This window comes from Tympanuchus pallidicinctus, unplaced genomic scaffold (assembly GCF_026119805.1).
Source record: "Tympanuchus pallidicinctus isolate F22 unplaced genomic scaffold, pur_lepc_1.0 scaffold5, whole genome shotgun sequence".
NCBI classification, from domain to species: domain Eukaryota; kingdom Metazoa; phylum Chordata; class Aves; order Galliformes; family Phasianidae; genus Tympanuchus; species Tympanuchus pallidicinctus.
Window position 1 is genome coordinate 68,525,224 of NW_026294769.1, and position 24,558 is coordinate 68,549,781.

Genomic DNA, 24,558 nt, shown 5'->3' on the forward strand with positions numbered 1-24,558 from the left:
CCAGCAGGTAAATCTGGATCTGTGTGGGTGAGGCACCCAAGGGTGCCCTCATAGAAGACTAACACAGTTACCCACTTGACTTGTTCAAAAGCCAGATTCATGGCTCAGCCTTCACCTTTTATGAGTTAGGAAATTCCAAGGTGCTCCTTTTTTCCCTTGGACTTGCAGGCAGACTCTGATCTCACTTATTATAGGGCAGATCCACTGCAGGCAAGGAGCTGTTTGTGCCACACATTTAGAATAAACTGTTTTCCTTGATGAACTTTCCTTCTGCTCTTAGCAGATCCTATGTAGTCTAACTACTTGCAGCTCTCAGTAAAAGTGTCACACACAGCAAACAGCATAAAACAAATCAATCATTTTGTTTAGTCTAAAAAAACTGAAATGTAGTAAAACTGAGAAATGCGTTTATGTGGCCAAGAAGGACATATTAAAGAGGGAGTGATATTTCAGTGCTGGGCTTACAGCATAAGAGCTGTTTTGCATTGGGTCATGCTACCTGTTTCCATTCTCTGTGAATGGCATGACTGCAGAGTGATAGATAGTTGCATTCACAGACAAATATCCATGGAAGGTGAAAGGTAAAGAGATAAAAGGCATTAAAATTATAATAATGCTTCAAGATCCAGAAATCCATTAGACACTGCAACTGAAAAGCAATGAGGCTTCTTTGTTTTATTGAAGAGTAAGTGGTGTTTTATTGAACACTTGAAAATTCATTCTCTGGAAGAAGGTACTGAATTCTCATCAGCCAACAAAACACTGGCAGAAAGATGAAACTAAGAAACTCAGACTGAAAATGTGGGACAGACTTTTAATGGTAAATGAAGTGGATTTTCTGTCATTTGAAAATCTTAAACTCAGTTTTAATTATTGAACTTGACAGAGAAGTGTTTCCTGAGCCATTTATTGGAGTTGGTGCAAGACTCTCCAAGATTAAAGAAGAGCGAGAAACAACTGCAGAAATCTCTTCTAGCATTGCCAAACTCAGAAAGAACTGAATACTGAGAAATAGAAGTAAAGATGGAGATTGTTGCCAGTCAAGCAAAAGCCAAAGTCTTCCTGGCATTTTAGACTATCAATTGTCTGTGCATACAGTCACACCTGTGAGTGCACTGATTTGCAATCTGCATACAGAAATCAGCAGAGAGGCTGCTGACCTTGCTGGATATCTCAGCACCCCGCTCTGGAGCAACAGGATCACTCCTTAATCCCTGTCTCACCCGATCTAACGCAGTACTGTCTTATGGTCACCACATGACAGACCCTCATGACCAACATGAGATGAGCTGTGAGTTTGCAAGCAGATGGATGTCCCTAACTCAAAGACTCCATCCTTGCTGACATACTTGACCACAGCATTAGCTAAGGAATTCACTGAGAGGAATAGGCAAGGGGAATGCTCAAATGCAAAATGCTCAAACACAAAAACATTCACAAAAAGTGAGTGTCGCTCATAGCCTACCCGCTTTGCATCTGAGCTATCACACTGGCTGATCTAACTACTTTCATCTGCTTTTGTAAGAAAACATCTCATCTAGGTCAGAGGTATTGCTTTTCAAATAGTCCTTGTGCTAAAAGAAAGTCTGGGGGGTGAGGGGGTTGATCTCAAAGTCAGGTACCAGGTGGTAGCCATGTGCAGATGAAACTCACACGTTAGGTGGGATGAAGATAGCAGAATTCCTTCTAGATTCCTCAGCAGAGGAGAATGCACATGGCTGAATATTGCTAGAACACAAAGGAGGATTGTAGGTGGCAAAGAAAGTGTGGGTGAGAGATAAATACAGGGACTGCTCTGAAAGAAATGCCTCCTATTTTATTATGTTGGCCCACGACAGTAGAGAAGGATGTTGATGGTACAGCAGTAGAGGATTAACTTTACACCAATATTCCATTACATTTTGTTGCTGCGTGGCAGATTGCAGTAGGGGGGCAATCTGACAAAATTGCATCTGACATGGAAGCGTGTGTGAAACAAAGGTGTGTCATTTAATTTCTTCATGTGGGAAAAGTGGCACACATTGACTTTCATTGACACTTGCTGAATGTTTATGGAGACTAAACAGTGGATGTGAGCACAGTGAGGCATTGAGTGGTGCATTTCAGTAATGCAACAGTGACATGAAGGACATTCTAGATGGCCACGCACAGCTGTCACCCCTGCTGGCATGCAGACTTTTGTTCATTTCTAGTTAAAATATATAGCTAATGGTGGTGACTATTTTGAAAAATAGTGCTTTGTAACTGAGGATTTGCTCTATGAAATAGTGTTATTGTGCTTTTTGGGCGACAATGGCCCTGCCTGGAACACTCCAATGGCAAGGGGGAACAGAAGTTAGGGCAGTTTCATTTTTCATTGGCATTAGAACATTCACCCATCCATCACTACCCATCTTGCCACACCAAGCAAGAGAGTTTGCCTACTTTTAAATTTATCTTGATACCTCTTTTACTCCAGATCATGACTTTTTGGGGTTTCAGGTATGTAAATGTCTTTAATGTGACTTTGTTCCTTACATTGTTCAACTTCAGATGAAGAAAATAAGACTTTAAATTCTTTCAAATGCAGATTCAGAAGGCTGAGGAAAAATACCCTGTCTAGGTATGAATAAAAAATTTCAGAGATGAAAATCCTTCTTGCCAGACCAGGTTGTGCATTAAAAGTAATCAGAGTGAAAAAGTTATCAGAGACTTTAGCTCTGCTTACAATGGAGTTTGCATTCCAGTCTACCTGGGCAGTATTCCTTATGCCCACTGGTGGCATAGGTTAGAAATAGGATGCCCAGGAGATGACATGTGCTCCAGTACACTCCACAGAAATCACAGGGGGGATACAAAGCATGGCAGTTGTCCTTCCTTTCTGATTCGGGTTTCTCTGTGAAGAGTGGTGCCCCACGGGGTGCACTCACAGGTCTGACCCCTTCTGCACGACAAGGGGAGCCACCTTTAATTAGACTGTATACATCACACATCTGGGGATATTTGCGTGCATAAAAGCGTTTAATTCATAACCAACAAAGTCAGACTAAATGTTTCTTGCCTAGCTGAATGCCATGAGCAGTGTTATGGACAGGCTCTGAGCCTCTCAGAGCAGAGCTAAGTCATAGTGTTGGACCAATGTGCTGCAGCTTTCCCTTTAAGAGCCTTTGGCTAACAGCGATGCACTGAAATGCAGGAGGTGGGACAACACCACACACAAAAATGAAGAAGTGAAGGCAGGAAAAGTTTCTCCAGAGGAAAAATGCAGGGCTTGTCCTTCACCCTGACGTCAGATCTGTCTTTAATAAAATCCCCAAAGAGCCAAGAGAAAAAGGCAGAGTTCCTAGGCTAGGTTACCAGTTAAGGATTGCTGTGTGTTCCCGAAAGTGGTGTTTTTGTTCAAAACGGCTCTAAATCTGGGTTCAATCAATGTATTTAATCCCGGCTTCCAGGGATGAGGTGGCTTTTGCCCTGGATTCTAGCAACAAGCAGCATTTTGCAGGTGAGTTTGGAAACTGCAGGAGTATCCTCTGCAAACACTCTTGTGCTTAGTGCATGGTAGGGTGGTGGGAACGAGTGCAGTGTGTGTGGGGAAGTGGGAACTGGTGAGTGGTGGGGAGGTGAGAGTGGAAGTGAGAAGGGAAAGGTGAGCTGTGGGGGAAAGGAAAGGAAAGGAAAGGAAAGGAAAGGAAAGGAAAGGAAAGGAAAGGAAAGGAAAGGAAAGGAAAGGAAAGGAAAGGAAAGGAAAGGAAAGGAAAGGAAAGGAAAGGAAAGGAAAGGAAAGGAAAGGAAAGGAAAGGAAAGGAATAAAGGGAAAAGAAAAAAAGAAAAAGGAAAGGAAAAAAAAAAAGAAGAAGAAGTAAGGAAAGGAAAAATGAAAAAGTGCAGAAGTGCCTGTGAGTTGAGTTCATCTCTGCTCAGCATCCAGGTGAATTTGCACACAAAACTGTGGGTTTCTCTTTTTGTTTGCTTGTTTGTTTTCTTTTATTGCTACTATTCTTATTGTGGAGCAAAACAAGGAGGAAAAGGTGATCCAGTGCTGCCCGGAGCAGCTAGAATCAGGCTGCTAGGGGAGCAGGTTGGAGCGGAGAGGCGGGCGGCTGTGCACTGCGGTGCCGGGAGCGGGGCTGGAGCCGTGCCGAGCCGTGCAGGGACCGGGGCCGGGTGAAGGACCGGGGCCGGGAGCAGACATTGCCGGCCGCTCCCCTCAGGTGCGGTGCCGCTGCCGGCGCTGCCTCCGGGCAGTTTTGTTTCTCTCTGCCGGGGTAAGAGCGGTCGCGTTTAGGAAGGTGACGGCCAAGGCAGGGAGGTGATGTGTGCGGGGAGTGTCTGTTCCCAACGGGAGAGCCGAGAACAGTCCCAGTCCCCCGGAGGCTTTGAGGAGCGGTGTGTAACCCGAAGGAGGCGCAGAGTGTGGGTGCCAGCGACACGCTTGAGGCTGTGGCATTCCCTGAGACAGCCACGTGTAAGGCAGTGTTTGAGCATCGCTTCTGCTCGCAGAGGGGTGAAATGAACTGCTTTGCACGGGGGGGGGGGATTTGTCTTTATAGGGCTGCTGGCACCAGCGGTCGTGGGGTTTGTAGAGAGACGAAGTGGGGCATTACAGCGAGAAAGCAGCACGCGTGGTGTGGTGAAACGCACCTGTGTGCAGGCAGATGGCAGACGATAAGTACTGCTTGAATGTGGAGATAGGCTGATATGGTGCCTCTTCAAAACAGAAAAAAAAAAACCTCCAAACCAACGATCACAAAACTAGTAACAAAATGCACCCCTCTGCCTCTCTGAGGTAATAATCAACTCTGATTTTGTTGAGCAAGCAAAAAGTCACATGAACAGAACAGGAGACCCCAACTCCTCCCTCTCCCCTCCAGCAGGGTTATTACAGGAGATGTGTGTGAGTGCCTTGGAAATCTCATAGTGGCTATCCCAGGCTCCCTGATATCAAAGCTGTTTGTCAGAAAAGCAGCTGTAGCATGAAAGTATGTGTGAGTGCATGCAGACACATGCGTCTGCTATGGGGATGAATGAGTGGGTGAAATCTGAATAGTTCTGGCAATGTCTAAAGAGTATCTAAAAAAGAGTTGAAAGAATATAAAAAATTAGTCTAAAAGAGTCATGGTTCTGAACTGTTTCCAGTTCAAGCTATCAAACTATCTGTGCTGGTGGAACTCTATCTCCTCGAAGTATCCCAGGGCATTGCCATCTCCTGAACCAAGATGTGGAGTTGGACCCTAGGAGCTTGTGCCATCTTTAGAAAGAAAGCTCCAGTGAGGAGCTGGCTTTCTGTGGACCTTCTCCACACCTGAGCTGCTGTGGGATGGAAGTAGTAAGCTGCTGAAGGAGAGATTTGTGGTTGTTATACAAAAGGTGATGAGAGAATGGGGGTGACTAGTGTGACAATGCAGAGAGATGATACACGTAGGGCAGAGCAACTGGGAAGGAGAATTAGTCTGTGCAGTATTTATAGGACTTTTGAGGGAAGATCAGGCATGATCTGGTCTGCTTAAGAGATGTTAAACAGTAAAATGGATACTGCAAGTGATATAAGATATTATAAATATTTATCTGTCATGACCACCTTGCTCATGAGAGATATCTCTTGCTCAAGGAGATGTCTAATAGAATCATAGAGAATGTCTAATAGAATCATACCCCAAGTTGAAAGGGATCCCTGAGGATCACTGAATCCAACTCCTGGCTCACCACAGGACCACCCAAAAATCAGATACTTTGTCCAAATTCTCCTTGAACTCTGTTAACTTGGGGCTGTGACACTTCCCTAGGCAACCTGTTCCATGCCCACCCACTTCTGGTGAAGAACCTTTTCTAGAATATATATATATGTGGGCTTCTTGCCAGTAGAAAAGGAGAGGAGGTTAATATGAGAAGAACAGGTATGTCTTCAAAAGGCAGCTCTCAGGTCCTGCAGGAGACACCCTCATCTCAGTGCTGCATTCAGCCACAGGTGGTCACTGAGTTCGTAAAATGTTTTATTGATAAGGTTTTGTACTGGGACCTAACTGTATGGGTAAAGGGTTTGGTGGCTCTGGGCAGCGTGGTCTAGTAGTTGATGACCCTGTCTGTGGCAGGAGGGTTGAAACTAGATGATCTTTGAGGTCCTTTTCAACCCAGGCCATTCTATGATTCTATGAAATAGCAGAGTGTAATTAGAACTTCAGGTGTATCTTTTCAGATGTCTTAAAATGTTTTTCATACATACGAGGGCAGAGACCATGGGAGCCCAAGTCCCATCAGCTTTGCTGAGATTCCTCAGTGCCTGAGTCATTTCTGCAGCAAGAGCTTTAGCTCTGGGTGCGATGGCCCCTTTCAGTTCTGTGTACAGAGGAATCAGAGCTGGGATCTTCTGCTTCTTGTCCTCTCGATTCAGCAGATAGGAGATCCCTTATTCAGATGGGACAAAAATTCCCGGAGCAAGGTGATGGTTAGCAAAGCAATTCTGCACTTTTTAGAAAACTGGGGAATTATATAGGAAGAAGGACAAGACTGGGTTTTTCTAAAATCCCCAGTGTGAAGGGGGGGAATGGGTGGTGTGTAGACAAGGAGTGAGTGCAGTCCCACAGAATTCTCCTTTGATCAACCAGCTCCCCTGCACTGAAAAGAGACAACTACAGCTCTATCAGGTTGCTCAGGGCCCCATGCAGCCTGGTCTTCAGTGTCCCCAGGAGCAGGGCATCCACCACCTCTCTAGGCAACCTGTTCCAGTGCTTCATCACCCTTACTGTAAAAAGTTTTTGCCCTATATCTAGACTACATCTCCCCCTTTTTTTTTTTAATTTGAAACCATTTCTGCATGTCCTGTCACAACAGACCCTGCTGAAAGTCTGTCCCCTTCTTTCTTATAGCCCCCTTTCAATACTGAAATGTCACTATCAGTTCTTTCAATGGTGCTGGTAACAGCAGGTCAGATGGCAGAGTGGTACTGCTCTTCATATATCACCTAGTGGGCAGGTTTCACACTTTTATTTGATGTGATGGCAGACATGACACATAAACACCAGACTTTTGGCTTAGTGGGTGGAAAGGAGAAGAGAGATGTTCAAATATGATTTTACAGCCTCTTTTGTGAGCAGCAATTTCATTAGCTGGTCACTGATTACAACCTGAATTCAGAGCTGCCTAAGGCTGTGTGGAAGGTGGTTTGAGAACTGTAATGTGTGGTTTTTCCTTCTTTTTATAAGATTTATTGGCACAGATGTGAGCCAAGAAATTCATTTGCAAAATATTTGGATATGGTGGCAGGAAAAAATTATTACATTTCTCTGTGATCTTCCAGAAGAAACCACATTCTGACCAAGTTTGAACCAAAAAAAAAAAAAAAAAAAAAAGAAAGAAAGAAAGAAAAAGAAAAATCTAGAGGTTGATTTATTAATTTATCTATTTGTTTTGCTAGCATCTCACATATAGTTTAGAACAAAAGACACCTTTATCCTTGCCTGCAAAATCCCGTGGCTCTCTGAGAGAAGTGAGCTGAGGTTTTTCTACTGAGTGCCCTGTAATGGAAGGATGCAAACTTGCAACATGGATAATGTCACATGGATAATCTCAAGCAGCATAGATTCAAGGTTCATAGTACTTCTCCCTCTAACCTTCCCACCATTCCCTGTTGCATATACCTAGCAAAGAGAAGCTGACTGTGGTCCTTAGAAGCATAGTTTCATCCTCCACTTCCATACATTACAGATGTCAATTGAAGTTACTCTGATTAGAGCAGCAAAAGAGCCAGTTGTGAGTATCTTATGGCTCAGCACTGGTAAATGTCATTCCTGCGTGTATGGCTGCACCACACGTAGACTCTGCTAAATCTGTTTTATTCAGCAGCACCCCTTGCAAATCCTTACACATAACAAAATTATTGCCATTTTTAAAGCAGCACACTGAAGGCAGAACTGAATGGTGCTTCAAATGGCTTTGAGGTCCAGACCCAAATCTGAGACTGCTTCATGTGTCAGCAGTTCTGCCTCCCATGTGAGTACTCCTCTGGCAGGGATTCTCAGGGGAAAGGCATTAGTTAATGGTAATAGCTGTGGGCTTTAGCAGAACTATGAGATTCCCATGGTTGTGTTGGGTGTTCTTTGAAAGAGTTGTGTATGTTTATGTTCTTCTGTTTTCCCAAGGTGCTGGGAAAAGGTCAAAAATTTCAGAAGTCCTCCATGTTTCTATGGGACTTTTGACTTCTTTATTCAGGAGTTGGACTCGATGGTCCTTTCCAACTTGCTTTATTATATGATTCTGTGATTCAGAAGCCCTGGGCTCCCACACTGGGGCACTAGGAGATGCTTTAGTATTGTGTCAACACTCATCTTTCTGAGAACTGCTCTTTTTTGGATGGCCTCAGTGTCCCAGTGGGGTCTTAAGCATTCCTGTCTGTACAGCCTTGGCTCTCATGTGTGAGTGGAAATGAAATGAAACTGTTTTTTTTTAAAAAGAAAGAAGTACTGCTGTGCATGAGGACATTGGCAGATGTGACCTGGAAGAAGCTGAATACCCACAGCTTCAACTCAAGATACTTTTGGGTATCCAATCTGTCAATGTCTCAAGCTGGGGATCAGAAATCAGGGGAAGTTTTCCTTTCTCTTTTCAAACTTGAATTTGCCCCTGGGAGAAGCAGATAAGCACCTTAGATTAAGATGTCCTCCTGACTTTCCATTTGCTTTCTTATAATATAGCTCAACCTCTGTCAATCTTAAGATGCTTATGTTAAACACAACATTTTATGTTTCTATTAAGTAGAAATTTTGACTGATAGCTGCCAGTGTGGCAGTGAACAAGCCTAAGAAGTCAAACAAAGTCTACCCACTTATTTTCCTGTACATAGCAAGAAATCAACTCTATATCTCTGGCTTGGGCTCGTAGCACCCAAATTTTCCCATCAGTGCCTCTTCTAAGCTTTATCCTGCCCAGAAGTTGCTGCATCCTGATACAGGCTACCTTCAGCCTTTCACTGCTCAATGCTGGCTGGCAGGAGATCACAGAATTTTGTTTTTACAGATGTGTTCCTGGGTTGAGGGTCTCTGAGTCTGCTGCTTTAGCAGATATGTGCAGATGTTCCTCTGTGCTGCTCTAGGATTGCTAGCTGTGGGAAGGATCACTAATTCTCCTGCAAACTAGTGGTCTCCCAGCTCTAGGTGGTACCTCCACTGGTCTCTGTTTTTCTGTGCATCCATACTGAAAACCTATGTTTTTCTCTCCTGACTGTTGCTTATTCTGGCATCCTGGGTGAATCTTCTAGAGTTTCTTAATCCCTTGTGACTTCTAATAGACTGGGCTTTGATTTGTAATCCTTGCTCTAGGCTAGGTATGGGAAAGTAGTAGGAAGAAAATGCATTTTTACCTCTCTGGGGTGCCAACAGCTGGCTCTGCTGTATGTGTAATTCTTCTTGTGGATGGGGAAGGAAAAGAGCCTTTAGGCTGAAACAGCTGTTGAAGAAGATAACATTTAAGCTAAGCTTTGCAGCACAGCTTGAATAATGAAATTCTAATACTTGGGTTGCTAATGCATTCCAGAACTGTGTGGTCATCTCTGTGTTCCACTTCTCTTTCTCAATAGCTCCCATGTTGTTCTGTTTTATTATTCTGGGTCTGTCATTCTACTTAACCTAGAAAGCAAAATGAGAGATGACCAAGTTGGAAGGCCAAGTTTCATGAACTCCAGGATGGCTTTTGTTGAGCCCAAAGGGAAACCTGAGAAGTACTTGCAGAAATAATTGTGGGTTCATCCATCCATCCATGGGGGGCTGTGAATCAGCTGAGCATACCTGGATCCTGATGTTGCTGGACATGCGTGCAGCTAGAACCTTGCTGTAACAGAGCAATTCCAGACCTTCTCCTGAGACTTTGCCTTCTTGCAGATTTGGAAGAAAAGATATCTCATGCTTGGTGATGGAGCAGAATAGCAAGGTATCTTGGTCCAGCATTTCTTTGATGTTTTTGATTTCTTTGATGAACAAAACTCTCAATACTAGTACTGCTTTTGTTGTTTTAATACCTTTCTATTAGAGCTGAATCAAATTCCTTCTGTTCAGTTTATCGTCACTGATATTTAGGGTGCATCTGTTCTTTCCCATTTTGGCATACTAAATATCTGTCCAGTGCAATACTTCCAAGTGAATACGAAGCATTAGTTTGATTATTCTATCTCCAGCATGCAACACTAACTCAACCGAGTCAGTAGCATTAAATACAGAAACATGGAACTACTATACCGAGCACCCATATAAAAGAATCATCGAATTACAAAGGTTGGAAAAGACCTCCAAGGCCATCCAGTCCAACTGTCCATCTATCACCAATATTTCCAACAAACCATGTCACTCAGTAAAACATCTAAATGTTTCTTGAACACTTCCAGGGAAAGCAACTCAACCCTTCATGGGCAGCTCATTCCAGTGCCTGACTGCTCTTTTGGAGAAGTAGTATTTCCTAACATCCAATCTGAAGCCATTCCCTCTAGTCCTTGGTGTCATCTGTGAACTTACTGAGGGTGCACTCTATGCCCTCATTCAGGTCATCAATAAAGATAGGAATAGGACATACCCCAATACCAACTCCTGGGGAGCACCACTCATGACCAGTCACCAGCTGGATTTAACTCCTTTCACCACCACTCTTTGGGCCTGGCCCTCCAGCCAGTTCTTTACACAGCAAAGAGTGTACCTTTCAATGCCACGGGCTGCCAGCTTCTCCAGAATGGTGTGGGAGATATTGTCAAAGGCTTTGCTCAAGTCTAGCTAGACTACGTCAACAGCCTTTCCCTCATCCACCAGGAAGGTCACTAGATCATAGACGGATGTCATCTTGGTCAAGCAAGACTCGCCTTTCATGAACCCATCCTGGCTGGGCCTGATCCCCTGGTTTTCCCACACATGTTATGTGATTCCTCCCTCAAGATGATCTGCTCCATAAGCTTTCCTGGAACCAAGGACAGGCTGACAGGCCTGTAGTTCCCCAGATCCTCCTTACAACCCTTCTTGTAGATGGGAAGCCTCCAATCTTCTGGGACCTGTCCGGTTGACCAGGAACAGTGATAGATGGTGGAAAACAGCTTGCCAGTCACCTCCACTAGCACTCTCGAAAATGTAATGGAAAGAACCATATGTAATGGAAAGAACATAGAAAGTCAACAGTAGTAAAGAACTTCTGTACAACACTTGACACAAAACTTGCTGCTGCCACCAAGGGCAATGCAACCCACATAGACTTTGACCAAAATAGCTCTGGATGACACAGGGATTTTTTCTTCTGTGTTAGATGGTAGCAATTTTTTGAACTGTATGTATGCTATAGAATTGTCTCTGCTACAATTTGCAAATTCAACTGAAACTTCTGTGTGGTTTGAAATTTATGATTCCTTTCTGTGCTCTACAGCTTTGCAGAGTACCATCCTGTTTTGGTTTTGGTATTTTCTAATTGAAGATTTTGAGTAACAGCCAATAGTAGGAGTGGACAATTACTTCTTTCTCTTCTTGAATTTTCCTCATCTCCCTGAAATTATGCTTGGCCTGTGACAGGGTGATCACAGAGAAAAGAAGGAAGCACGATTTTGCTTAAAAGCAGTTTGATGCCTTTTGCTTGCAGCCTAGAAAGCCAACAGTATCCTGGGCTGCATCAGTAGATGGGTGGCCAACAAGGTGAGGAAGCAGATTGTATCCCTCTATTCTGTCTTTGTGAGGTCTGGACTACTATGTCCAAGCCTGGGGCACCCAGCACAAGAAAGATGTTGAGCTGCTGGAGTGGGTCTAGCAGAGGGCCACAAAGATGTCAAAGTGATGGAGCACCTTTCCTATAAGGATAAATTGAGGGCATTGGTCTTACTTAGCCGTGGAGAAGAGGAGGTTCTGGGGAAATTTCATTGTGGCCTTCCAGTACTCGGGGGGAGCTTACAAGGTGGAGAGGACAGACTTTTTACATGGTCTGATAGTGATACAACAAGGGGGAATGACTTTAACCTGAAAAAGGATAAATTTAAGTTAGATGTTAGGAAGAAAGTATTTACTCAGGGAGGTGAGGCACAGGCACAGGCTGCCCAGAGAAGCTGTGGATGGCCCATCCCTGGAGGCATTCAAGACCAGGTTAAATTGGGCTGTGGGCAGCCTGATCTGTAGGGTAGCAATCCTGCCCAGGTGTTTTGAGCTCGATTATCTTTAAAGCCCCTTCCAACCTAAGCCATTCATGATTCTATGTGATTATATATGATTCTATGATTCTTTTGGGGACATTAAACACCCAGAACAGTGACTCCACTGAGCTTGTCTCTGTTCAAGATGACACTGTCTGTTTTGCACCGGGCAGACATTCATAGAATCACAGACTGATTAAATCATCCAGTTTGAAAAAGACCTTCAGGATTATCTTATACCAGGTCTCTGCATTCAGGCTGGTAGCTTTGTCCTGAAATTCTGACAGTATCTCAAAGCATTTCCTGGTTGTGTTAAAAACAGTTGTCACTGCCATGTCTGCTAAATGCTGTCATTTGCATGCTTATATTTGTGGTGCAAGAGGTTCCTCTGTGTTTTTTTTTGGACTTGTGGATCTTGCTTGCTGGGTTTTGAAGCCCACCAAAACATTCCATCATATGTACGATAACTAAGTAGGCTATATTTCACATTTATGATCACCAGTTTATATCTGCTTTGACAAAGGGAAACTTCTGTATTTGGGCTGATAAGAAGGCAGAGACATCAAAATCCATCTGGAGGAAATTAAGCACTCTCTCGAATGGCTGGCACATGTACTTGGCTGCCTGCAGGCAACCAAGTCTTTGGTTTTAGAGTAACAGCTGGGTCATTTTATCTCTTTAGCAAGGAAGGACCAAACCACAAAAACTGCAGCCAGTGCTGAGAATCTTCAAGTGGATTATGCTATAAAACTCTTCAGTTACATTTTTAAGAAAAAAAAAAAAAAAAAAGGAAAATAAATTAGGGAAGTATGCATTTTCCATTAACTAGTTTGGCCACTCAGCAGGTGATTTATTCAGAAGCACTGCTGGCAGTATTTCCTGCTCTTGGTCTTGGAGGACTAGGTCATACCCACAGCACCCGTGTGTGGGCTGGTAAACGCTGTTATAAGAATATGGGTGCAAATTCAGCCAGCTTTCCTGTTCCAAGTTTGACTTCATCTATTGCAGTCATCATAGTTAAATATATATTGATGTCCCTGATATCTGTCAATGAAGTTCATCTATGAAGATCATTTGCTGTTAATGATGTATTCACTATTAATGACAGCTGGACTAGATAATTCCCTAGTGGTCTTTTCCAACCATTATGATTCTACAGTTCTATGATTCTAATCCTCACTGGGTTGTTGGTTTGTTGTTGTTTTTTTTTTTTTTTTTTTTGAGTACCAATTGTACGTCCATGGGCATCAGAAAGGGGTCAAATGCAAGTAGATGTCATGTCACCAACTCATGTTTCTGGGGGTCGCTTTACTTTTTTTTAGAGATTTTGCATCAGAAGTGATAATTGGCTTCTTTGGTGCACTGGAGTTCCCCCAAGGGTTGGTGTGACCATGTTTGCACAGACAGGTGGCTTCCTCGCTCGTCAGAGTTGCCTGGGTGTGGGTGGGCTCCTAAGCTTGCAGTGGAACAATGCACTACTGTCCTGCTTTCATACTCTGATAAGAAACTTCTGCTTCTTCTAGATGGTATGCTGAATTCGGTATGATTTACTTATATGTATATGCAAAAAATAGACATGTATATTCCCCCTACACACCTGTGTTTTTATGATTTGTGTCAATTATTCCATATGTATCACATAGGCTGTCTGCTGTAGGCTGAGGGGGTGCCTGTGTCATATTTTAACTTATTTTTTTTCCCCTCACCTATATTAAAATGTGTTCCAAGGTATCATCTAGAAGGCTGGAATGTTTGATTAGAGGAATGAATTGATATGACAGCAGCACAGTTAGGGTTTCTTTAAAACCTCTCCATCCTCGATGCTTCCACCATTTGAAAGAGGATTAGTTGGAGACTTCCATCTCTCCCATTCCCTGTGTGATCACATACCTGTCAATGCGCTGATCGTGCTTTTATTGCTCACCCTGTAACACAGAGGGGAAACTCGCTTAGAAAAACCTCCGGGAGCTGCGCAGATATAAATATTTGGGCTTAACACCACATCTCCTTCCACATGCGCTCCCCAAACGCGTTATTTGGGACACGAGGCGTGCATGGGGAGAAACCCCAGCCGAGGAGTTCGAGCGGGAGGAGCAGGAGAGCTCCGAGCCCTGACATCTGTGCACCAACACTGCCCTCGTGTGTCGGGGAGCCGGGAGCCCAGCCCTGTGCTCGAAGCTCCCGCTTGGCTTGCAGGGCGCTGCGTGCAGCCGGGACCAGGGCCAGCTTTCCAGAGAGAAGCAAAAATGTCAGTACCCATATCATGAGAAATTAATCTTTTTCCTCCTGGATCTATAGAGTGTGTCCTCTCCTTTGTGAGAAAGCAGGAGCTTTATCCGTTAAGATCTGAAATGTTTTTACCAGTTTATGTTTTTTATGGTGGGAGAAATAGCGGTAGTTTCCTGGAGTGGTTTGGTGTTTTGTTTTTTTTTTTTTTGTTTGTTTGTTTTTCTTTCTTTTTCTTTTTTTCTTTTTTTTTTTTTTTTTTTTTTTCTGGAAGATGTGAGGGTGCTAATGGGCATGGCAAAGTCTAAAGCACTTTCTACTGGCGACATGCTAAGGCACTTCATTGGAACCCACCAGTTGGTGGGCTGGGGTGGAGCTACAGCAGTACATGTGACTGGAAAAAAGATTTTTTTTAATAGAATCATAGAATTGTTAAGGTTGGAAAGGCCTTCAAGATCATCTAGTCTAACCATCGGCCTATGCCTGTGACCATCCCAGACCATAGCGTTCAGTGCCACATCTACGCTTTCTTTTACACCTCCAGGAACAGTGACTCCCCCACCTCCTTGGGCAGCCCATTCCAATTTCCAACCTGAACTTCCCCTGGCACAACTTGAGGCTGTTATCTCTCATCCTGTTACTGTCATCTGGGAGAAGAAGCCAACCCCCACCTCATCACAACCTCCTTCCAGGTAGTTGTAGAGAGCAATAAGGCCTCCCTTGAGCCTTCTCTTCTCCAGACTGAACAATCTCAGTTCCCTCAGCTGCTCCACATAAGACCTGAGCTCCAGATCCTTCACAGTTTCATTGACCTTCTTTGGACACAGTTCAACATCTTTGTTCTAGAGCCCAAATGAACACAGTACTCAAGGTGAGGTGCGACCTCAAGCTGTTGTTATTTTTGGTTTTATGTCATTTATAGCTTTAAGAGATCACTGGAATTCTGGGGAATTTTTCCACCTACGTGCTTTTTACTTGAGTCCCTGTAGGTATCTCAGTGTCTGAGTCATGCGTGAGGGACTCTTACATCACATTGCATCAGCACAGCAAGTTGTAAACTGCTGATCACCAATGATCTGTTGGAGCTGGAGGTGCTGGAGAGGTGAGAGATTCATGCCCTTTGCAAGCATTGGGTGCGTGTGAGGGCTGAAAGATAAAACACAAAATAAGTGACTGCTGAGCAGCCGGCAACATATGAGAACTAGCTCAGTGGAACAACTTCTTTTTTGCATCCAGTAAGAACTAAACAACTTGGTTTGTTATCTGTATGTAGGAGGAGGGATCATGGTATGGTTACAGTGGGGGAGCAAGAAATCTAGTTGCTATTTTTGGATCTGCCACAGACATCCTGTCTGCCTTCAGGACAGTCACTTCATCTCTTGGGCCAGAGATTAAACGTGGTTATTTGATACTTTCCTCCTTGCAAAAGATGCTGCTTTTCACCCTGAACATTCTGCTCCTTGAAGCAGAATGTATCACGCTCTTCTTGGCCTTGCAAATGCAATGTATGTGTTTCCATCCACAGAGCTGACGCCATTGAGTCTATCAGCATGCACTACTTTCACCAGATGTTCCGTGTTCTTCCTCTCACATCTGGATTACCAAAGCCTTCTGTTTCAGTTCTCCTTCCACTGACTTCTGGGGCATCAGGATTCATTCTCCAGCACAGTACATAATTTTCCTATGTGAATAACTTCACTCCTTTTTTTTTTTTTTTTTTTTTTCTTCATGATTTGATGCCAAGAGTTGTTCTAATTTCCCCACTTGCAGTTTACACTGTATTTAATTTGAAAGCAATAGTTTTGTCTCTAAAGCTTTGTACGAGCCAAGGGCAAATCTTTGGGTCTCTGGTTTCCTTTTTTCCATCCCCATTTGCAGTGTGGCAGCTTTCCTTTGTTGGGGGTGGGAGAGAAGGTACAGATGCATTTGGGGGATTTCTGTTGCATATTAAAACAGAATCTGAGCTTCAAATGTGTCTGGAATAGTGTTTGTCATGCAAAGCCCATGCTGACTTGAGAGCTGGCTCCATCCACTTCCGAACCTCCCTCCTCCTCCTTGCCTGAGTTTGCTCCTTTTGCTGTTTCTGGGCCAATTCTTCAGGAACAGTCTGTTCCCCTCACCAACCCCTCCTCCTGGTTCATAGCATGTGGGATAAGATGCTGTTTTCAGCCATCACTGCTGACTGCTGTCCTGCAGTGGTTCTTGGGACTGCAGTAGATTTGTAGGTTCTGGAGGATGGAAAGCTGAACATGAGCCAGCAGTGTGCACTCACAGACTGGAAAACCAATAGTATGCTGGGCTGCATCAGAAGAGGGGTGGCCAGCAGGGAGAGGGAGATTACTGTCCCCCTCTACTCTGCCCTTGTGAGGTCCCATCTGGAGTACTGCATCCAGTAATGTACTGATGCCTCCAATACAGAAGGGATGCAGAGATGTTGGAGCAGGTCCAGAGGAGGGCCACAAAAGTGATCAGAGGTCTGGAGCCCCTCTCCTATGAAAACAGTGAGGTAGTTGGTCTTGTTCAGCCTGGATGGCTGAAGGCTCTGGGAGATTTTGCTGTGACCTTCCAGTACTTGAAGGAAGTTTGTAAGCAGGAGAGGGACTGACTTTTTTCATAGGCAGAAAGTGGATAATGAGGAATGGCTTTAACCTAAAAAAGGAGAAATTTAAGTTAGGTGTTAGGAGGAAATACTTTATTCAGAGGGTGGTGGCACTGACACAGGCTGCCCACAGAAGCTGTAGATGCCCTATCCCTGGAGACATTCCAGACCAGGTTCACCGGGGCCCTGAGCAGCCTGATCTGGTGGGTGGCAGCCCTGTCTATGGCAGGGGATTGGCACTGGATTGACATTAAGGTCCCTTCCAATCTAAGCAATTCTAGCATTCTAGGATTCTAGGTTTCAAAATATGTCTGAAAGGACTCCATGTTGTTAATTCCACGTTGTGGGTATGGAGGATGCACTGCCTTCCACTGTTACTGTATGGGGCTGGCTAATGCACTGAGAAGAAGATGTGGTTCTCCTATCCATATAACCACATCCTCAACCAGCATCTTCTTGATAAAAATAATGGCAGGAAATGGGCAAATGCCTGCTGCAAAACTAGACTGCAGTGCACTGGTCCTGCAGACGTACATAAGGGTGCAAACTGCTTTATGCAATTTTTGTAGGCCAAATCTTGTAGGGCTTGTTTTCAGTATGGGAAAGAATTACACTACTCATGAGCAAGGAGCCAAAGGAAGGAGAATCCTTCTCATACCAGGTCCATAGGATTCTAAATATGGAACTCTGTGGAAATCCAGGCCAGTACAGACAAGATGTAGAGAGCTTGTCCAAAGCAGAGAAAACTTGATAGCTGTGAGAGAACAGTACTGTTTTAAGACTAAATTCCAAGTTTTCTTTAAAGAAGCAGAGAAAATCTCAGATCATCTGTGGAAAAGAACTCTGAACCATGCAGACAAAGCACTGTTTTGGAAGAAAACCATTATTTTATTCTCTTCTCACCAAAATAGAGTAAAATACATATGAGGCATTTCAATAGTTAGCGTTCTGAATGATTTCAGTGTTGTCAATGTGCAATTTCCCTGACAGTCTTTGCCTGCAGAAAGCTCTTAACTTCAGGAAATTCATTCATCTCTGAAACTTTTTCTGGTCATCTAACTTCCTTTTAGCCTTATTAAAATTGAAGTGGTATACACCAGAGACGTGGTGGATGCTTCACCCCTGTAGACATTCAAGATCAGGCTGGACAGGACTCTGAGCAACCTACTCCATCTGGAGGTGTTCCTGTTCACTGCAGAGAAGTTGGGCTAGTTGGCTTTTAAAGGTGCCTACCTACTCAAATGATTATATGATTCTGTGATTCCTTATAGTTTTAATTAATCTTTAGTCAAACAAAATTTAACATGAATAGGGTAACCATCCAAGGGAAAAGCAAAAAAAAAAAAAAAAAAAAAAAAAAAAAAAATCAAACATAAAGCAGACATGGATCCAAGTCACTCTTAAGAATGAAACATAGGACAAAAATGCAGCAGAGCCTAAACTCAGGCATCCCCCTGCTGTAAAGGTACTGAAAAGCAGACAGCACCTATTCCCTTCAGTTTTGGAGAGTTAATGGTTCTGGGCTCTGTAAATATTGGATGTGAGACCCAGGTCCACAAGGATCAGCCCTAAACTGTTGACCACAGTACAGTTTAGATCCATACATGCATTTTGGTATCTCTGTATTTTTCTGTGCTGTGTATCTGAACCCAAACAGAAAACAATGAGCCTTGGACATTCCTCTGAGGCTGAATGATAGGCTGAAAAATGGAAGTAAAATTTTAACATTCTAGGGCTTTCAGCTTAGCACACTAGGGGAAAGAGGAGAAAAGTGACCTGGAGGCCTGGCAACATATAGAGATTTACAATCATGGGAGGTCTGGTCCGTACAGCTTTGGTTGCATCTGGCTCAGCTTGACCTCAGGGTCTGGCAGTTACCCTCCAGACAGCAAATTCCCATTGTGTGTGCTTTCTTCAACCTTGAATAGGCTTCATTTCTTGGCTGTGTCCTGGAAAGTGGATGTTGTTGCTGATAGCACTGTGTGGCTGCCAGCACACTAGAGCCAAATCTCCTCCCTCTCAGCACTTTGTTGCTGCAGAACTTACACAGTTGGGGTCTTTCTTTTTGTTATGAAATCTCAACTGTTAATCTTCTCAGTGGATTTAGGGAAGAAAAGGACACGTTAAAATTGCACTTTTGACTCCAGGTTCCACTTTTCTGTTGATGCAGCCACGTTTCATACTCACTGGTTTGATAAACAGAATAGTTTTACCCTTCAAATCTTCATAGAATCAGAGAATGCCTAAAGTTGGAAGGGTCAATAAGTCCTGGATTCTCTCCTGAAAGCAAATTCCCCCTTTAGTCCCTGTCCAGAGCAGCCTTTTTTTTTTTTTTTCTTTTTTTCTTTTTCTTTCTTTCACACATCCCACACATTTTCCATCCTTTTGTGATTTAATGCTTTATTCAGAACAAACAAGATTTCCTCTTGCTTTTGATGAAAACGCTCCTCTTCCTTGCAGCTCTCACTTTCTGTTGTGTTCATAAAGGAAAAAGTTGTTACGACTTCTAACTTTAATTCCAAGTAATTAAAATTCAATTGATAAATTCCCTGAGTAGTTCTACAGAAGGAGAAGGGTTATTTTTTTCCTGTAATGGGATGAACTGACTCTTGAATACTTGTGCACTTCAAAGCTTTGCCCTCCTGATGGACTTGTCATGAAAACATACTTTTATTTTTTATTAAAGACATGGAATTTGGTTTGTTTGTTAGGTGCTTGAGCATGTAATTCAGATGAAATTAACTGCAGCATTACAAAAATTAATAATGCGGTATTTATGAATAGAAAACTGAATATGAGCCGGCAATGTATGCTTGCAGCCCCGAAAGCCAGTTTTGTCTTGGGCTGTATCAAGAAGTTTATTTAGCAGGTTGAGATGATCGTCCCCCTCCGCTTTGCCCTCACGAGGCCCCATCTGAAAAACTGTTTCCAGGTCTGGAGCCACCAATGCGAGGAAATCATGGACCTGTTAGAGTGAGTCCAGAGGAGGGCCATGAGGAGGATCGGAGTGGGCTGGAGCACCTCTCCTGCAAATACAGGCTGAATGACTAGGGTTGTTCAGCCTATAGAAGGGAAGGCTCCAGACATACTAGCAGCTTTCCAGTATCTAAAGAGGGTCCACAGGAAAGCTGAAGAGAGACTCTTTGTCAGGGAGTATTGTGATGGGACAAAGGGAAATGGCTTTAGACTTAAAGAGGGAAGATTTAGATTAGATTTTAAGAGGAAATTCTTTATTTGGAAGTTGGTGAGGCACTGGAGCATTTTGCCCTGAGAATTTTACTCAGAAATGTTAAGGAAGGAAGATGCCTCATTCCACTGGTCCACTGTAGACTCTAAACTATGTACTTAGTCCTTTCTCTTGTAATGTAAAAATCTTGTCACAGACATGTTAAGATAAATGCATTAAGTACACTCAATTTGCAGTTCCCCCTTTTCTGCTTACAGAACCCATACTCCAAACTATTTCAGTCTTGACTACTATCTAGAAAGGATAATGATTTCCATATTTGTTTACTGATTTCCTCCATCCTCATAGCATTAGCCTTTATAATCATCTGTGAAGTGTTTCTGTATACATGTTTTTGCAAGTAATGCTTCTGGTCCACATGTGAAACAGTTAAATTCCTTCAGATAGTCTGTTTTGTTCCATGGATTTATGATACATAAGCTCAACAGAGGTTGGGAAAAGGAGACCTTTAGCTAATACGAGCATAGAATGTTTCATCATTTCTCTAGCTTATGACTTGTCATATTTTTGATTTACCTGGTGTGTTTGGGCAACTGTTCTGTGTGGTTCCATACATCTGACCTCATCCTGTGCTGCCAGCTACATTTCTATTGAATTTACTGTCTTTATGTAAAAGTCTTAAGACTTTTTTTTTGCTATTGTTCGTTAGATCTTTGCTTTTTGAGGCAGCAGAATAAATGCTCAGAAGTGTGTGCTTCACATTCTGCTGCTTGCTTCTCCTTTGAACATCAAGAATCACTATAGCAAAGAACTTCAGAGCTCCTTTTACAGTTCCTTTTTGGCACATAATAAAACACAGTGACAAAATGCCTAATTAAATCCACTGAGGGAGATTTCAAGAGGCAGTTGTTTGACATTAGCAGCCTGTAATATAGCTAAAGGCTTTACATCAGCTTTAGGAAGAAAACAATTAGGAAGATAATATGTTCCCAGGGAATTCAATATTTCATCTCCTTGAAGAATTGATTTAGAGCAGCATCTGTTCTGTGCTCTGTATTGTTTTATATTTTCTTTCAAATCCCTGAACCTTAAGTGGATTATTTAGATACTCATCTGTTTGTGTGAATCAGTTTGTATACACACATATGTAATAGGAATCTTTCTAGGATTTGCAGTAGGGGGAGGGGAATGCAGAAAACTCAATCATTGGAAGTAGCATAGGCCATGACAACATTTCTGTCCTGCTACTGGTGTTGTGAGGTGCCAGGAGAGTTTGAATGATTGTCAGCAGAGGCCACAGAAGATATACAGTTCCCTTTCCTTCTTTGTGTAAACATGGACACTCTTATTATTCTGTGTTCATATTTGAATTCCCTCTGTGCCATTAACCACTTTGTATGTCCTGGCAGGGGGTGTTTGTGGTTTGTCTCCTGACTGTGTGTCTCTTTTGCCTCTGCACCATCAGCGTGATAGCACAAAACTCTTGCTCTTCCTATGCATATTAGGATACCTATAGTTCTATTTTCAGAGGCTTCCAGATGCCTGGTGCTTGTTCAGAACAAGAGACCACCTCTTGCTGTCTGGATATATAACATCATCTTCAATTCCTGTTTCCCTTCCTTAATTTAAATGCTGCTGCCACTAGCTAAATAAGTTTATAGCACCATAAATACTTCCTTCATCGCCGTGAGCTTTTTCCTTTCAACCTTTGTGCACTATGCACAGTTGATGCAAAGGAGTGCTGTGTTTCTTCAGTATTTCCTGTATCTGTCCAAATTATTGTAATGAAATCAATTTACCTAATAAATTCCATGTTTAAAAAAAAAAATCTGATTTTCATTAAAACTCTTTGCTTTACACAGAGTTTAAAGTCCCTTTAAACCTCCATAGACTCATGAAAGAATACTAAGCCCTACATACTTGCTATGTTACCACACTGGGGACCTGGACAACCTAACCGACTACTTGATATAGTGGTTGGCAAGCCTGCCTGTGGCAGGGGAGTTAGAACTTGATCCTTGAGGTCTCTTCTAACCCAGGCCATTCTGTGATTCTATGATCTTTTATACTAATCACAGGAACTTGTTTTTCCTCCATCTGATACTCATTTCTACCTGCAAGTAATGAGAATTGATGATTTAGTTGACTCTTCCGTAGACAGAGAAGCTATAATAAAGACTCTTTAGCACGGTCTCATGATAGGACAAGGAAAATGAATTCAAACTAAAAGAGGGGAGATTTAGGCCAAGTATAACAGCAGAAAAAGATTTTTTTGATGATAAGAATGGTGAAGCACTGAAACAGGCTGCCAGAGAGGTGGTGGGTGTCCTGTCCCTGGAGAGATTCAAGGTCAGTCTGGACTGGGCTCTGAGCAACCTGATCTAGCTGTAGGTGTCCCTTTTCAGTGCAGGAAGGTTGGACTAGTTGACCCTTAAAAGCCCCTTCCAACTCAAATGTTTCTATGATTCTGTTCTATTTCTGAGTATAGGAAATTCTGTGCTTCCTACAAGCATCAATCTCTTATATGTGGAAAATTATGTTTGTTCTCAAGGATTTTTCATCATGAGTGATACCAGCCAAACCTTTCACAGTACAGATGTGGAAATATCATAATGCCTTTGAGTATAGTGATGCTATTATATATGTTAAATAGGGGGAAGAGAGGTTTCCAGAGGATGTGAGGTAGAATTTGTAGAAATATTTTATTTGGAAGGGACCTTTAGAGGTCATCTAGTACAACTCCCATTGGACAATTCTGCAGCTTATTCTTCTTCCCACTTTCCTGGCAATACATTCTCTCCTTTTGGACCAAAATATCTTCCCTAACTTATTCTCATCAACAGAGAGCTCTATATACCACAGCTCTGCTTTGCCATCTGGCTAAGAAAAAAGCACTTGTTTGCTATACATTCTCTCTGCTAAAACAGATCATTTGTTCCTGTGCCTTCAGAGAAATCAGGCTGTCTCTGCAGTGAGAAATTAAAGAGAGGATAAAAACAGAAGCATTTGGTTTTCTAGCGACTGCCTCAGACTCTAGTCAGATGCTGGATGAATATTTGTATTCCATGTTCCCATCTTCTCAGAAGAGCTCCAATAACTAGGCTGTGGTAGATCCTGATGTGGCTATCTTTGCTTCAAATGCTGCCTTATTCTCTGCACACACAGAGCTGACTCACTTCCAGTGCTACAGAAGATTTTGCCATGATTTTGCCTGGCAAAGGGTAGAATAAGGCATATCATTTTAAGTTTGGTCATTCTATTCTGCAGTCAGACTCTGAAATAGTTTCAAGTGTTTCTAGAGCATAGTCTGGCATCTTCTGCTTGTCCTAAGAATGTTACTGACCCATATTTCTTTCATCTGCATTATCTGTCTAACAGATTTAATCAGATACCAAAATACTCCATTCTTGGAGCAAAAATATCCTTTCACTATGGGTCTCTTTGCCTGGAAATGATACTGTTTATTCAGAAAACTTGTAATCTCCATCTGTTTTTCACTCAACCATAAGTATTTACCAATGCAGCCTTACTTCTCATCTTTCACTGAAAGTCTTGAGGTTGCTTTGATATAGTGATATGACACCACATTAAATGGTAGCTACATTTCTTGGGATGAATCTGTGCATGTCATGTGTTCCCATGGGGCCATTAGAGCAGCAGTGGCAAATTCACTTTCCTTCTATTGTTTTGAAATCCTCCAGCTATGAAAGTAGACATATGGTATGTTTCCTGTTATCAGATAAAATAATAATTAGCTGCCAAATGACATATTTGTCTGTGCTTATGAAGAGGAGATATATCTACAAAATAGGATATTTTTGTCTGCATTAAATGTATTGTTTAACAAAAGAATAATAGTATTTTACTTTTGTATGCCAGAACCAGACTTGAGCTAGCTGAAGGCAGGACTGGTTTGGCTTATGGACATATTCTGTGAATGGTTTTGATGAAGTATGCAATCACAGAGTCCCAGAAATTGTGGTTGCCACTGCAACAGCCAAAGATGGAGAATTCAGACCCACAGGACCTGTCCCAGTTCTACACTCACCTCCTTGTCAAGAAGTAGCCTTGCTGGTATTCAGACAAAGGCTCCCTGAATGAATTCTGTGGCTATTGTCCATATATATGCCTTCAGCTACCACTGAGAAGAATTTTTTTGCGATGTTTTTTGCTCACCTTCATGCAGCTGTGGGTTGGTACCAATCAGCCTCTTTGCCAGACTCCAGAAGCCCAGTTCTCTTGCATCTTGCCTCAAATTATGTTAAGACTCTGACCATCTTTTTTGCCATTGTCTGGTGCCTATTTCCTTAATATTCCACTTAAAGCAATGGCCCAAAACTGAAGTCCAGGTAGTGAAATAAATCCACTCATATCTCACCAAGACTAGATTAATTTCTGTATTCCATCTAACCTATTGAGCCCTGACAGGAT

General features: G+C 42.7%; 1 protein-coding gene across 2 annotated transcripts in view; it reads left to right on the top strand.

The window, feature by feature from the left end:
- Positions 1 to 3,186: 3,186 nt before the first annotated feature.
- CCN4 (cellular communication network factor 4) overlaps positions 3,187 to 24,558 on the top strand; it is a 37,785-nt gene continuing 16,413 nt past the window's right edge. The window contains exon 1 of one of the 2 annotated variants that reach the window (XM_052704247.1): positions 3,187 to 3,481. In XM_052704247.1, coding sequence (XP_052560207.1) covers positions 3,434 to 3,481 — 48 coding nt within the window. In that variant the 5' untranslated portion in view covers positions 3,187 to 3,433. Of the gene's footprint in view, positions 3,482 to 7,887; positions 7,966 to 24,558 lie in introns of those variants that run through there. The other variant, XM_052704246.1, reaches the window with a different exon arrangement.